Below are 14,608 nucleotides of genomic sequence, written 5' to 3'. Positions count from 1 at the left end.
CCTCAGCCCTCGCTCCCCCCGCGCTCGCCCTCCACTCCCCCCGCTCTTTCTTTCTTGGGGGAGGGGGGCTGTCGCCTCGGATTGAAGGCCATTGATTTGTATGTATTTGTCCCAGCGCTGGAGGCTACCCCAGTCGCCCGCGCCGGTGCCGCCGCTGCCAGTGGAGTTGCCTCCCTGCTTCCCTAGGGTGGTTCGGCTCCACCAAACATGTCGGCTCCTGTCGGGCCCCGGGGCCGCCTGGATCCTACCCCGGCGGCCTCTCAGCCGCCTCTGCAGCCCGAGATGCCCGACCTCAGCCACCTCACAGAGGAGGAGAGGAAAATCATTCTGGCCGTCATGGATCGGCAGAAGAAAGAAGAGGAGAAGGAGCAGTCTGTGCTCAAGTAAGGACCTGGCTCCATCTTCCCGCCTCCTTCCCTGCCCTCCGCCCCCTCGGCCGCTGCCCTGCGGCCGCCTACACGCCCGGGATCGCCGCCCTCCCTCCCGCCGGCGGCTCCCGGGCCACGAGGGCTGCGGCCAGCACCGGCCGCCGGGGCCGTTTTCTGGGTGTCAGAGCGCGGGGGTGTGTGTCGGGGAGGGAGGGCGCCGAAGCCGGATGAGGTGAGGTTGGCGAGCCTTTGGGCGGTGTAATTTACCCCGGCGCCCTTCCGGCTTTCTCCGCGGGCCAGTTCGGCTCTGGTGCCCCAGCAAGGCTGGGGCTGGACCCAGGCTCCACGCGTCCCTTTTCCTTTCCTGCCGCCCCCGCGCGGAGGCAGTGACTGGGGCAAGGAATCCAATATGGCCGTGCACAGGTGCTCCCTGGCCGGACCCGGGCGAAGGCGCGCCGGCCGGGGATGTGGGCGCCGCCGGGGACCCCTCGTCCCGCGCTTCCGCAGGGTGGCTCTGCCCCCAACGCGGGCAAGAGCAGAGCTGCCCACGGGCGCCGCTGGCAGGAAGGCGGCAGCGCGCGCGAGGGGGCCTAAGCTCAGGAGTCTCGGGTGGGTGTGCGGCCGCCGCCATCTTCCAGCCCCTCCCCCTCGGCGGGTGCTAACACACTGTACTCTGCTGCTCTTCCTGTTCGCAACTAGTAAATTTGTTGAATCCGAAGAGACTCCAGTTTCTAACGTTACTGCAGTTTGGGATGCTACCTACCTTGTGAAGTTTTACTATTCGTGCTCACAGTCTAGGCAGCCGGGATTTTGTCGAGGGTGGGAGGTGTGAAAGCAACACTCAGGCATAGGTTTAGCGGATGTGTAACTTCAGCACCAGGGAACTGTCCAGACAGTGTTATCTTTCGCATTGACGCTCCTTTTCTGGTCAGTGTAGCAAAGAGATTTGCTTTTACATGTTTTATGTTTGATTTCTCAGTTACTACGTGAAAGAGATTGTGCAGGTGTGTAATCTTTGTGTGTTTTTCGAACTCTGCTTTTTTCTTTTACTGGAAATGAGTTACTCACTGAGAAATTAATTGTACAGTTTATATGCCAAAGGTGGGACAGTTCTTTTGCATGTCATCAAAGATACTTTTCCTCTATTCTCCACAGAAACACGCAATTGAAAGTGTTGAGTTCCTCAGTGAAAGAATTAACACACTGACCTCTACTTGCGTAAATTTTAAAAACAGGTTGTCGAATTCAGTATTCTTTCATGCACTTTTTTTTCCTCTCAGAACGGATTTTCTCTATCTGTGCATATATATTTTAATATTTTAATAAAAATACTACTTTAAATAATTTATGGTAACAAGTATATCAAATATCCACAGATCTTAAAGATACTATTTCTCACAAAATATTGAAGGACTAAGAGAGCAAATATATTCCTGACATTAACTGAAATAAAGATTTGCTTCCTCAAAGCCGATATCTGGGTTTGAATACTTATTTGGAATTGTGACTTATTAATAGGATTGGGATATGAAAAAAATTAAGATATTTAAGCAGTTTATTTCAACTAATGAAAGAATAAGGCATTATTTTAAAAAGTGTTTTAAGCATACTCCTAACTTTGCTTAACAGGTATATTGACAAGGCAGGCTTTTGATGACACAGTTTGATATTTAAATATATGAATTTATACTTATTAATATAATTGCTAAAAATCAGTGTTGTGAAAATGATGCTGAAATAAAATGTAGTTTTATTTCTTTGGCCCACATATTTAAATGTTAAATGTTTTTTTCTTCCTTTATAGCATGCTAAATCATAGTGTTTACTGGTGAGTTCACTATAGTTCTAAGTCTACTTATTGTTTTAATATACAGAAATTTAAATGAATTTTTAAAATTTAAAAATTTTAAATGAATTTTTAAAATTTAAAAATTTTAAATGAATTTTTAAAATTTAAAAATTTTAAATGAATTTTTAAATTTTAAACTTTTGAATATTGAATTAAGGATTAGTCAAAATGAACAGTCTTAGGAAAATGTTGTAAAAGGGTTTTCCAGGTTGCTGTATGTGTATATATGAGTTACATCTGTATGTAAACATACATACTATGCAAATACATATAATGTTTGTGCATTCATATTTGCATAGTTTAAATAGAAGCAAACATTTTCTAAGCATATATTCATATAACCTATGAAATTACATCGATGAAAAATATATATTTAGGTTTATTTAAAATATTTATTTGTATTTATATCTAACAGTCTTGGAAAGGGGTCATACCTCGAAATGGCCTATATGATTTCAAAATTATTTTTATATTCATTTTAACAAGAGGTTACTTGGAGGTTAAAGCAAATAATTCTAATATTCTTCAATGATTATTTCTCAAAGTTTCTCAAAGTTTTAGGGCCCATTTATGTGGTCATAACTATACATCCTTTGTTTTTCTTTAGTGATGTCCATTTAACTGCATGTTAACATCTATTCGGAGAGGTCATGGGTAGAGAGAAATAAACTGAAATTCAAATTCATGTCTGCTGCCTTTTAACAACTCTTTTTAAAAATAAGTTTGATGGGTGAAGAAACTGAAACTGTTGGATAAAAATATTTTTGCATGCTCTGTGAGTTTCAATGTTCATATTAAGTATTCATGCAAAGTTGGGTGTGCGTACCCAAGGGCATCACAAGATGATATATTGGAACACAGGAAGAAAATATTAAAACTTGTATGTACATTCATATGTATATTTGAAAAAGAAAATTAATCTTTATTAACATTTAATATACAGGTTGCAGTACTAAGATGCATATAATTTATCAATAAATATGCGTATATTAAGAGATCACTGAGATATTTTTAATGAGAGAGGTGAGCAATCAAAACAGATTAAGACCACTATGGTAAGCTCTATTCTTGGGAGCCTGAACAATTAAATACTTTTTATACTTAATTATTAGTAATTTTTTCAAAGCCCAGCTGGACATCCCCATACTCATCCCCATAGTAGTTTTCTATCACTATGAAATAATACCATTTCACATGTGAGTGAGAATATAATTTCAGAAGTATTTTTACATCTAAATTGATTTCTGGTCAGTAATTACTTAAAAAAAAATCCTTAAGTGTATTCCTGCAGCAGTTTTAGTTGGATAATTCAGTCTGGCAGTAAAAACTATAATGTCCTTTTATTGATAAATGTTTTTAAGCCTTGTCTTTAAAGACTAAACTTCTTGAGGGCAAGAATAAAAATTTATCCTTTTTTTGATGCTTGTGTTCTGCATCATCCTTAACACCTGTGAACCTGTACCTAATAAAGAATGTTGATTTGAATTGTGAAAATGGTAATGACTTAGTTTCCAATTTTGTGGGAAAATGAAGAATCATTTTGTTTTGAAGGAAAAACAATTTATTATTTTCTGGGCTGGCCAGTTAGCTCAGTTGGTTAGAACATGGTGTTGATAACACCAAGGTCAAGGGTTTGGATCCCTGTACAAACCAGCTGTCAGGTAAATAAATAAATGAATGAATAAACAAACAAACAAACAATTAAATAAAAGTTGTATTTCCAGTGGATTTTAATTAACTAATTAATTAATTAATTAATTATCGCTGTGGTGGAAAAATGAAGATAGCAAACTCACTAAATATCAATACAAAAGTATTCATTCAGTAATATTGAGTTTCTGCTATGTACCTATTATAGTCTTTCAGATAAACTATTTTTATAACACAAATTAGAAATTAAAGTGTTTCTTGATGTGTATATTATCTTTTCATTCTCAGTTTAGATTTTCTGTTAATGTTAAAGGGATAATCTGCTCCTCAAAGAAAGACAATAAGTAAAAATTTCAATGATAGAGCAAGGTAGCGATTAGCTTATATTTAACACATAGATGAGCAGTTCTAAATTTTTTATAATAGTTCTATTTTAAAAGTAGTTTCCAAAGTCAACTTATAAAATTCTTTATTTAGTAGGTAATATTTATATATGTGATACAAGATTTCTTTGTTACCTATTTCCTCTATCCAGAGGCAACTGCTTTTAGCACTATATTGTACACTCTTCCAAATAGATTCTAAGCATGAGAGTAGATATATATGTGCATATCAAATATTTTATGTGTCTGTGCGTATGTGTGCACATTAATGTGTGGATGTATGTATGTACACATAAAAACACAAATGTGTCCTGCAGTTTGCTTTTCAGGAGATCAGTTTCACATCTGTTAAGGTATAGCTGCCTCATTCATTTTAATGACTGTTTAATATCCCATTTGATGAATGTCCTGCAATTTCTTTAAATAATACCATATTTATGGGTATTTAACTTGTTTCTAAATGTTTTGCCATTAGAAATAATACCGTGATAAATATCTTTGTACATATATCATTTTCTACGTGTATCAATATATCTCTGGGATAAATTCCTGGAAACAAAATTGTTGTGTTAAAGGGTCAGTGTATTTTAAGTTTTAATAAATATCGCCAAATTTACCCTCATAGGGTAAGTATGTATAAATGACATGTGCTAAGGAAACTTTCTCATATCCTTGTCAACTCAGTGTGCAGTCATCTTTGACAATATTTCAGTGAAAAATATGCCACTTTAGATTTAATTTGCAATTTTTAAAATTATCAGTGAGATTGAGAGACTTTTACATTTGTTTAGAGGCATTTGTATTTCCTTTTCTGTTAGTAATTTTTAGTGATTTCTAGAAGCTCATTTTATGTTATTTGTTTTAGGACTTTGTTTATGCCTTTTTAACTGGTCAGAATTTTTAAAAAATGTATTTGAATTTATTAAATTTTTGTTTTATAGCTTCTGAATTTGTGATCTACTTATAATGGCTTTCCCCATTCAATATTTTAAAAATACAATTTTTTTTTCTTATTTGGCATGTGAGATAAATGATGCAATTGAATCACAAAGACTTTTTAAATAAAAATGATTATTGTGCATGTAAATTGCTATTGCCAAAAATGAAAACCTATACATTTTAAGGATTCAAAATGCATTCTAAAAAATTGATTGGCATTTAATGGAAAAGTGCCAGTAAATTCTTCATATACATATTCTATATTTTTTAATAAGTAAAGGCAATTAAATAGTATCTTCTTGTTGACAATACATTTCAAAAAAGTTAATTATACTGAAGAAAGAGGTATGGTTAACTGATTATAGACAGCACTCTTTAAACGTAATATTTTCATAGCATTCCTGGGTGAAATCTTCTTCCCATTTCCTAAAAATTGAGAGATTCTTTTCCTTGTTTACCAGGAAAAAAAAAAAATGCCTAGAGGGCTTTTAAGTGACTTCATTATTTGTCTAGAAGGCTAGGGATGGGGTGACGACTTGGAAGCAGTTTTCTCAGCAAAAACTATTCTTAGGGAGTCTGATCACTAAAGCATAGCAGTGAAAATAATACTGAAACCAAGTTATATAGGCTATTGGCAAAATATTGATTATCACAGGTGAAAGTGAAGGGACTAAATTGTGGAAACTATTTTGTGATTGTCCTTAGATTTGCCTGGGATCAATTTTTTACTCTATTATTTAACCAGAATATGTATTTCCTTATTTATTTGTCTTATTCATGCTGTATCTGAGAACTCAGAGAACATTATCATGTTAATCTTAATTCTAAAGCATGGTTATGAGAGCTTAGACTGCTTATCTTTACATTGCTCTTCAAATATACTCATCTTTGCCTGATTGCCTCTTTTTTATCCTTCTGGCCTTACCTTCAAATTTGCATCTTTAGAGAGCTCTTTTCTGACCACGCTTTATTTTTCTTTTTTTCCCCATTATTTTCATGCTTTTTAAAGTAGGTGCTCTCCTTGATTCTTTTATCACATCTTTAATATTTCCATAATTATGCTTGTCAAAATTTGCAGTGATTTATTTTCTTGTTTGTGGTCTGTCTACCCTGTTAGATTATAAATTCCCAAAGAGCAGACACCATGTCTGTCTTATTTACCATCGCAGTGTAGCCTCAACTTCTAATTTAATGCAATACCTTACACATAACAGTACTCAAAAATGTTAGTTGGGTAAATAAATGAAACATTGGGAATGAAATACTGTGTTCATTTAAGTAGTGCTTACTTTCAAGGTGAAATCCAATAATCTAAAAGAAAAAGCTTTGTTATTTAGTAGTGCCCTTACTTTTGAAATCAAATGTAATTTTTAAACATATGCTCATTTTACCTGGAAGCAAAGTTATAGTATTTGCATATGATTGCAACTCATCTTTCTTTTGGACTAAGAGCATATCGATTTTGACTAGAATAGAAAGCAGGAGTACACTGTGATATTCCATCATTTTTAATTTAAGGAATATTAGGAATTCAAAAATATTTTGCTTTAAAAATGATTACCTTCAGAGCATTAAAAATTTCCCATTGTGTTTAAGAGAGCTGAGTGATAAGGAGTATACAAAATGCTTTGGATAGAAATAGTTCATGTCCTCCAGGGGCAGACAATCTAAGGCCAACCATAATCACATGAACACGTAAAAATGTAAAGTGTAATGAAAAACACTGTAAAGGTGTTTTTAGTACATTATAACCAGAATAAAAAATACATCAAACTAAGCTTGTGAGTAGTTTGCTGTCTCTGGGGTATTGTTTGAGGGTGTCAGACAGTTTATCTTGTGAAAATCTCTAGAAGTTTCACTCCTAGATATTAAAGACTTCTGTATTCTCTAGTCACCTAGTGAAATGTAGATATCTCTGGGTGTCAATATACATTCAGCCACTATCAGCTAACTCTTAAGGAGCTCATTGTAAGAAACATGGTAAACCACAATTAAAACATTGTATGACAAGTGCTAGGAGACCACTGTGCACAGTGTGTCATGGATATATTCACATGAGAGGAACACCTGATTCAATGTTGGGGAGATGACCTCTAGTCTGAGTCTCAAAAAATGAGTAGATGTTAGCTGGGCAGAATAAGATATTCCAAACAAAGATCCTGAAACTCCCAAATCTCCCTCCCCCCAAACTCTGTCATTTGTAAAGAGAGGCAGGACATGGTCGAGAAACTTACATGAAGTGGTTCAGAAGACTCAAGAGTTTAAATGAGACTGGAGAGATGGCAAGGTTCAGAGCTTTGAAGACCTTATATGCTACTACTTGGATTTGGATTTCATCCTGAAAGCAGCAGGGAGTCACAGAGGGATTTTAAGTAGTGGAACAATATAAGCAGATTTTTTTTGGAAAAAACCACTCTTACAGTATAATGGGTTGATGAGAAGGTGTGATACTAGAGACAAGAGCACCAGTTAGAAGACTTGCAGTAATCCATGATATATGATGAAGATATGAAATAACACAGTAGAAGTGGGTGGAGTTGGGGAATCCAGATTTTTGGAAAAATTTAGGAGCCCAAATTGCCAGGATTTGACAACTGTGTGTAAAGGGTCACTTAAGCTCTTATGATGTCTGACTTGCTTAACTGACCACTACAGATAGTAAACTTATATATTTATCTGTGTCTGCTCATCTCACTGATGGTTAGCTCTCTGAACTCATATGGTCTCAGGACCATTGTTCTTTTGAGGGAACAGTTGTGAAGTGAATTCTTTTACAGTTTTGGTTATTCTAAAGAGTTTATAGTATGAATATGAGTACTAGATGTGACTGCAACTTGGGATATAGTGGGTTGGGGTGGAAAATAATAAAGCAGTAGTAAAAAGGGCAAAAAGGGAGAAAGAAGAAAAAGGAGAACAAAGAAAAAAAGGGAGAAAGAGAAAAATCAGGGCTCTTTGAATCCATTTATAATGGGAAGGAACCCTACTTAATATCTTCCTTAATATCCTTCCTTGTCTATATTCCTACATCCCCTCTAAGGGAATTTTGGAAATGTGAGTGTATTTTATGAAAGGTTAGCCATAGAAATGACATGTTGAAATTGGCGAAGATTCTGTTCTTTATATTAGTTTACTGAATTATTGCAGGATTTCAGTAATTTTATTTTTAAAAATTTTATTGGGTTTTGTGATAAGAAATTTCAGAAAATAGGATTGGAGATAGAATTATAGAAAGGGGAAAGTTAAGAAAAGGTTTAGACCCAGGAATGATATATTATTATTTCACATACTTTCTCCCAAGTACAGTTACTTAAAAACTTGAAGGCAACTAGATAGTATAAATTAGTTAACTGACCAAGAATTAACAACTTTTGTAGAATTTATAGATTATGAACTTTTATTATATCTATGTTGTATATACATGTCAAAAGCTCTAAATTGTATTTTCCCTGTCTAAAATTATGCTAGCTAAATGCTTTTTAAAGGCAATTAGAATGAACATCTTTTATGTAATTTATATGTTATAACCATTTACTATTTTATATAACACACACACATAATCTGGTAGATTCTGCTAAACAGAGGGGCTGGACAAATGCTCCTTTAGGCACAGAAGGAAGGTGGAATCCTCTATGTCCTTTAGCATTTTTTCTTTCAGCCAAGCTTATGTTCAGCTGGAAGAGAAAAATAGCATGGCAGTTTCATGCGTTCTGTAACTAGGCTTTTGGGCTCCTAAAATTGGGAAAAAAAAGGATACACTAAACTATACAGCCAGATAGCAGAATAACCACAATGGTGTTTGGTGCTTTGGTATTGTTCAGTTGACAGATGGATATGATGTTCTCATCCATCTTGTTTTGTTGGCATATGAGGTGTCTATTATCATTTTTGTAATAGTTTACTACTTCCCAGGCACATAGATGAAAAGTCTGTTTTATTGCACATAATTCCTTTGAACAAATATCTGTCTTTAGCCTGGAAGAATCAATTAATGCTTTTATTAGCACCAATTTTGTTTCTGTCAGAAATGAATTTTGTGGTAGAGAGATGGCTAGGTGTTCATTAAAGATTTGTATTCCTCTTTCATAGAATTGTTGTTATGCAGCAGCTGCCTAGCCCTGGACTACCTTTTGCAGCTTTCCTTGCATCTAGATTGTTGCATGTGACTGAGTTTTGGCCGATGACTACCCTCTGTCACCCCCATTAGACTTTACATGAGTAAGATATACACTTCTGTGTTTAGTCACTGCAATTTTGGAGTTGTATCTATTATTGTGGCTAACATCAACTTAACTAGTACAAATTCTTTTATTATTTTCTGTTGTTTTTTTAAACTTTGAAAAGGTTTTAAGTTCATATCTGGGCAATGGTTGGCTCCAGAAGTATTTCTATGGTACTAAATTTTGTTAGCATAGGGTGATCTCTCTGTAGTGATTCTTTGGTCTATGATAACCTAAACCTTAACTCAGCCATATGATTCTTGAACACAGAATTTATCAGGAAAGGTCTATTCCATCTGCCTGGTGACAACTGGGCTGTACCCTGTCTTAAACTGGGTGGCTTATAAGTAACAGAACTTTATTTCTCATAGTTCTGGAGGCTGGGAAGTCCAAGATCACAATGGCAGGAGATTCAGTGTCTGGTGAGAGCTTGCTTCCTGGTTCATAGGTAGTTGTCTTCTGGCTATAACCTCACATGGCTGAACGGCAAAGGAGCTCTCTGGTGCCTCTTTGATAAGGGTATTAATCCCATTGATTCTAATACCTCTCAAACACCCCACCTCCAAATACTATCACACTGGGGGAATAGGTTTCAACATATGAATTTTGGGGGTGTGGACACAAACATTCAGCGTATAACATACTCCAACTGGGGATTTGTTGTTGAAGGTGCATATACTATATCTTGATAGATACTTGCTTTGAAAACAAGATATAGCACAAAGACTTAATGATGAGACAGATAAATTTGCAATTGAAAGGGTCCATTTTAGACCAAATGAAGCCTCATTAAAGAAGTTTAGCCGGTTTAATGCTAACGGTTAAACTCCATCTCCAAACTAAAGGATAGACAGATTTACAGAAATTGTAGGTGAATTTTATAAAACCAGAGGGAGGTTTTTTGAATATTGTTGAACTTTATCACTGCATGTTACCTAACTTTCCCTTCACCCTTCCAGATCTGCTCCACTTTTTTTCCACTCTGCTGTTTACTATGCGAGGCTGACCTCTGTGGATTTCACTAGGAGTCTCCCTTAATTTCTGACTTCTAGATGGGTTCTGTCAATGTGAGACACTGACAGATTAGATGGAAGGAGGAGAGTGAGGTTAGATTATTTTTCCCAGCCTTCCTCCATCCCTGGGGTTTGCGTTGGCTATGTCTTTCTACTAAAAACCACACATGGCCTCTTTGAATAGCTCCTCTCTTCTGGTTCTCTAGAAAATTGCTTTCCGTTATTGCTAGCCCTGGGTACTGTACCACCCCTTGTTGATTTCTTTAATCCCAGCCTACACCTTTGTTAAATAATCTCTTTATTAGACTCTACTTAGTCCCTCAGTTCGAATATGTCATCTGTTTCCTGCCAGGACCCAGACTGATACACTGTGGCTCAATAAAGAATTATTGGGAATATGAATGTGAATGGACCATGATTTTAGATGTTCAGGATCCACTTCACCCCATGTACATTTCAATATAACCACAGTAATCTTCTCATTGGTCCTTCTATACATCATGTTCTTTAACTCTTCGATTATGTGCATGGCCATACTCTTTATCCAGTGAGCTATTTTGTGCACTCCTTCGTAGCTGTGATGAGATTCTCTTTGATGCATTTTTGCCAGATAGGGGTCTCTTCCCTCAACTTCCATAGCATTTTGTATTTATTTTATAATGTTTCTGATATTCAATAGTAGTTACTAATCTCTATGTTTTCCTTAGTATAACTGGTTTCTTTGAAGTCATGGACCAAGTTTTAATCATTTTTTTGTGCCCAGGGTAGTGCCAGGGTATTGTTAGCTAGTAAACATTTGTTAAATAAAACCTGGTGGTAGTGGTGGGGTCATTCTAATTTCCTTTCTCTCCTTTAGCCCTCAAATATAATCAGTTACCAAATCTTGTCAGTCATATTTCCCAAATATCTTTGAAATGTCTCCTTTCCATCTTCGTTGTCATTGCTTTGTTTCATGCCTTTATTATATTTTGCTTAATTGCTATATTCATTTCTGGACAGGTTTCTCCACTTTCACATTCACCTCCTCTAATCCAACCTGTATAATACTTCAACTCTCTAAGACATAAATGTGTTTTAAAATCCTTAATATTCTTCAGTCCCTCCTCGCTGCCTTTAGTATAACTAAAGTCCAAACCTCTAGGCATGTCATACAAGACCCTTTGTGATGTTTTATTAATGTTTATCTCCTGGTAGTCTTTCATGGGTACTGCCTGTTTTGGTTGTGTCAAACTATTTGAAGTTAATTCTCTCTCTCTCTCTTTTTTTAAAAAAATCTTGCTTCTGTAGTTTAGCACATACTGCTCTCTTTGCCTGGAAGCCCTACCTACTTTTCTCCTTGGCTAACTTCTTGTTCTTAGCTGGGATTCATCTCTGGTTTCCATCCTGTTGAAAACTGGGTTAGGTGACTCTCCTTTGTGCTCGCTTATCTCTTACTGCATACCTCTATTATAGCTCTTACACATCAAAACTTAATGGCCAATATTTATTGAATATAGAGAGGATAGCTGCTAATACCTCCAGAAATGATTATTTTGGGGATTTGGGGTGCACACTTGCAAGAAGTTTCTCTTGGACATGAGAGCTATTGGTTATGGTGCCTGGTATTAATTAAGCTAACAATCAACTGGTGGGCAACAAATGAAATCGGTGAGAATAAAATATATTTTATAAATATTTTTTCCATTAAAAACTTTTCATTTAATTATTAGTTATTCAAGGATGTGAGAGATTAAGCTATCTTTTGCTGGTGGTAGACACTTTTTTTTCCCTATTCTGTGGAGTATTTTTCTATTTGAAATATTAGTTGTTAGCATTTTAGAAACCAGCAGCAACAGCAGAATTCTCTAGGCAATAATGATGGAATTTTGGGTGTAGAAAGATAAATGGATCTTCTGAGAGAATGTGTGGAATTGGGTCATCTTGTAGGTAATGCTTCAGAAGAGAAATTTAGAATCAGAGGAACTCGAGTCTAAACATTTAAATGGTTAGCTTGTGCAGAGGGTATGCAACTTTAAAGACACAGAATCTTTAATACCAGGTTCAGTGTCTAGAATACAAGGTGATGAAGTTGAATTTCTGAGTGATAAAGAATATAAAGATTATTTGCATGTGGGCAGTGACCACTCTTCAGGTATGTTAACAAGAAGAAGGTAATGTGGTAACAAGGTTGAACCAAAGAAATGAACCAGTCATTGTGTGTAATAAGCTATTTCATTCAAGGTAATCTATGGCTAAGGTTATCTTAAGTCAAAGAGACTTTGCAATACCTATACCTCCTGTTTAATTTCTTAAAAAAAATTTCCCCCTTAATTTCCTAGTAAAGTTCTGATAGTAAAATTCCAGTCTATTTTTGTTGATGTAATGAGAGCTTAGAGTACCCCTAGAGGCAGTCTTGTACTGTAGATTGTCTTAACTGAGGATCTGAGAAGCAACATGTGAAACTGGAAGAAAGAGAAGTAGAAATTCAGGAGCATGACTCTAGTATTCAGTTTTTATCTTAAGCCTGTCCCACACAAGGTTTTGTTTGAATTTGAATGTATCTGTAGACTTGTAGCAGGAATTGAATGAGGGGACTAACATTTGTTCAGCATCTATTATGCACTAGGATCCAGTTCACAAAGCTTGTAAAGTAGAGGAACACTAATTTGCACCTAGGTCTTTCTAATTCCAAGTCCCATTCTCTTTCCTCCATATTGCCATTTAGTCTTATGGAAAACAGCAAGAGCATAGTACCGAAGTGCCTGTTCTCTGGAGTCGGCCTGGATATGAATTCTGTTGTGTTACTTGGTAACTGTGCACCTGAGTATATTTATCTGTAAAATGGTGATAATAAGAACACCTACTTCAGAAACTGTTTTGAAGATTAAGTTTATATTTGTAAACCCTTATAAGAGTGCCTAGCACATAATAAACACCATACTCATACAAATGTTTGTTAAATAAATAAATTAGGAAGAGAGGAAAGCATTGATAACTACAGAGAAGTATCAGTTTCATCAATAAATACTTCTATGAACTCAGTTTCTTAATACCTATTGGAAAGAACATTGTCACCTTCTTTAATAAAGTGAGACCTATCTCTTCCAAGGATATATATATATAGTATTCCATGCATTAGTTTTCTACTACTGTTCTAACAAACTTAGTGACATAAAACAATACAAATTTATTATCCTACAGTTTCTGAAGTTCTGAAGTCAGACACAGGTCTTACTAGGCTACAATCAAGGTGGAGGCAGGGCTGAATTTCTTTCTGGAAGCTCTAGGGGAGGATTGTTTCCTTTCTCATTACGGTTGTGGAAAGAATTTGGTTTCTTCAGGTTATAGGACTGAGATCCCCATTTCCTTGTTGGCTATCAGCTGAGGGCCACTCTTTCCTCTGGTATTTGCACACAGCCCTCTATATCTCAAAATCAACAGTGGGGCATTGAATCCTCACAATGCCATCTCTCTGACCCTTCTTCTGTCATGGCATTTCTGTCTGTACATAGCTGGGAAAAAGATTTCTCTCTCTCTCTTTCTTTTTTTTTTACCTTGTTGGGTGCTGGATATTTTTTTTATTTTTGGCCCCAAAACAAGTCTTAATACATTTAAAAAGACTAAGATCATAGAAAATATGTTCTCTGACCACAATAACAGAAGGAAATTTAGAAAATTCACAATTGTGTGGAAATTAAACAACACTTTCCTAAATAAACAATGGGTAAAAAGAAAAACTACAGGGAAATTAGAGAGCACTTTGAGATAAAAATCAAAGTGCGACATATCAAAATTTATAAGATGCAGGGCTCATATAGTGCTTAGAGGAAAATTTATACTTACAAGCACCTATATTAAAAATAAGAAAAATCTCAAATCAGTAATGTAAACTTCTACCTTAAGAAAATAAAGAAAGGAGAGCAAACTAAACCAAAAGCAAATGTAAGTAGGAAATAACAAAGATTACAACAGAAATATATCAAAAAGGGAATTAAAAAACAGCGAAGAAAATAAAAAAGATCAACAAAATTTGCAAACCTTTAGACTGACCAAGAAAAAAGAGAGAAGACCAAAATTACTAAAAACAAATAAAGCAGGGGCATGATTACATTGTCATAAGGGTTTTTGTGGTGGTAAGATTTAGTTTCATTCTCTTTCCCATTTGCATTTTTGTTCTACCAATGGGTTTTGTTCTTCTTTTTGTATTTGT

General features: G+C 36.0%; 1 protein-coding gene across 22 annotated transcripts in view; it reads left to right on the top strand.

Annotated features, from left to right (window-relative positions):
• The first annotated feature begins 207 nt into the window (after positions 1–207).
• RIMS2 (regulating synaptic membrane exocytosis 2) overlaps positions 208–14,608 on the top strand; it is a 637,189-nt gene continuing 622,788 nt past the window's right edge. For all 22 annotated transcript variants that reach the window (XM_063079161.1, XM_063079141.1, XM_063079151.1 and 19 more), the window contains exon 1: positions 208–383. In XM_063079161.1, the coding sequence (XP_062935231.1) occupies positions 208–383 (176 nt within the window). The remainder of the gene's footprint in view (positions 384–14,608) is intronic.

This window comes from Cynocephalus volans, chromosome 15 (assembly GCF_027409185.1).
Source record: "Cynocephalus volans isolate mCynVol1 chromosome 15, mCynVol1.pri, whole genome shotgun sequence".
Taxonomy (NCBI): domain Eukaryota; kingdom Metazoa; phylum Chordata; class Mammalia; order Dermoptera; family Cynocephalidae; genus Cynocephalus; species Cynocephalus volans.
Note: the sequence above shows the minus strand (reverse complement) of the source record. Positions and strands in the feature narration are given on the sequence as shown.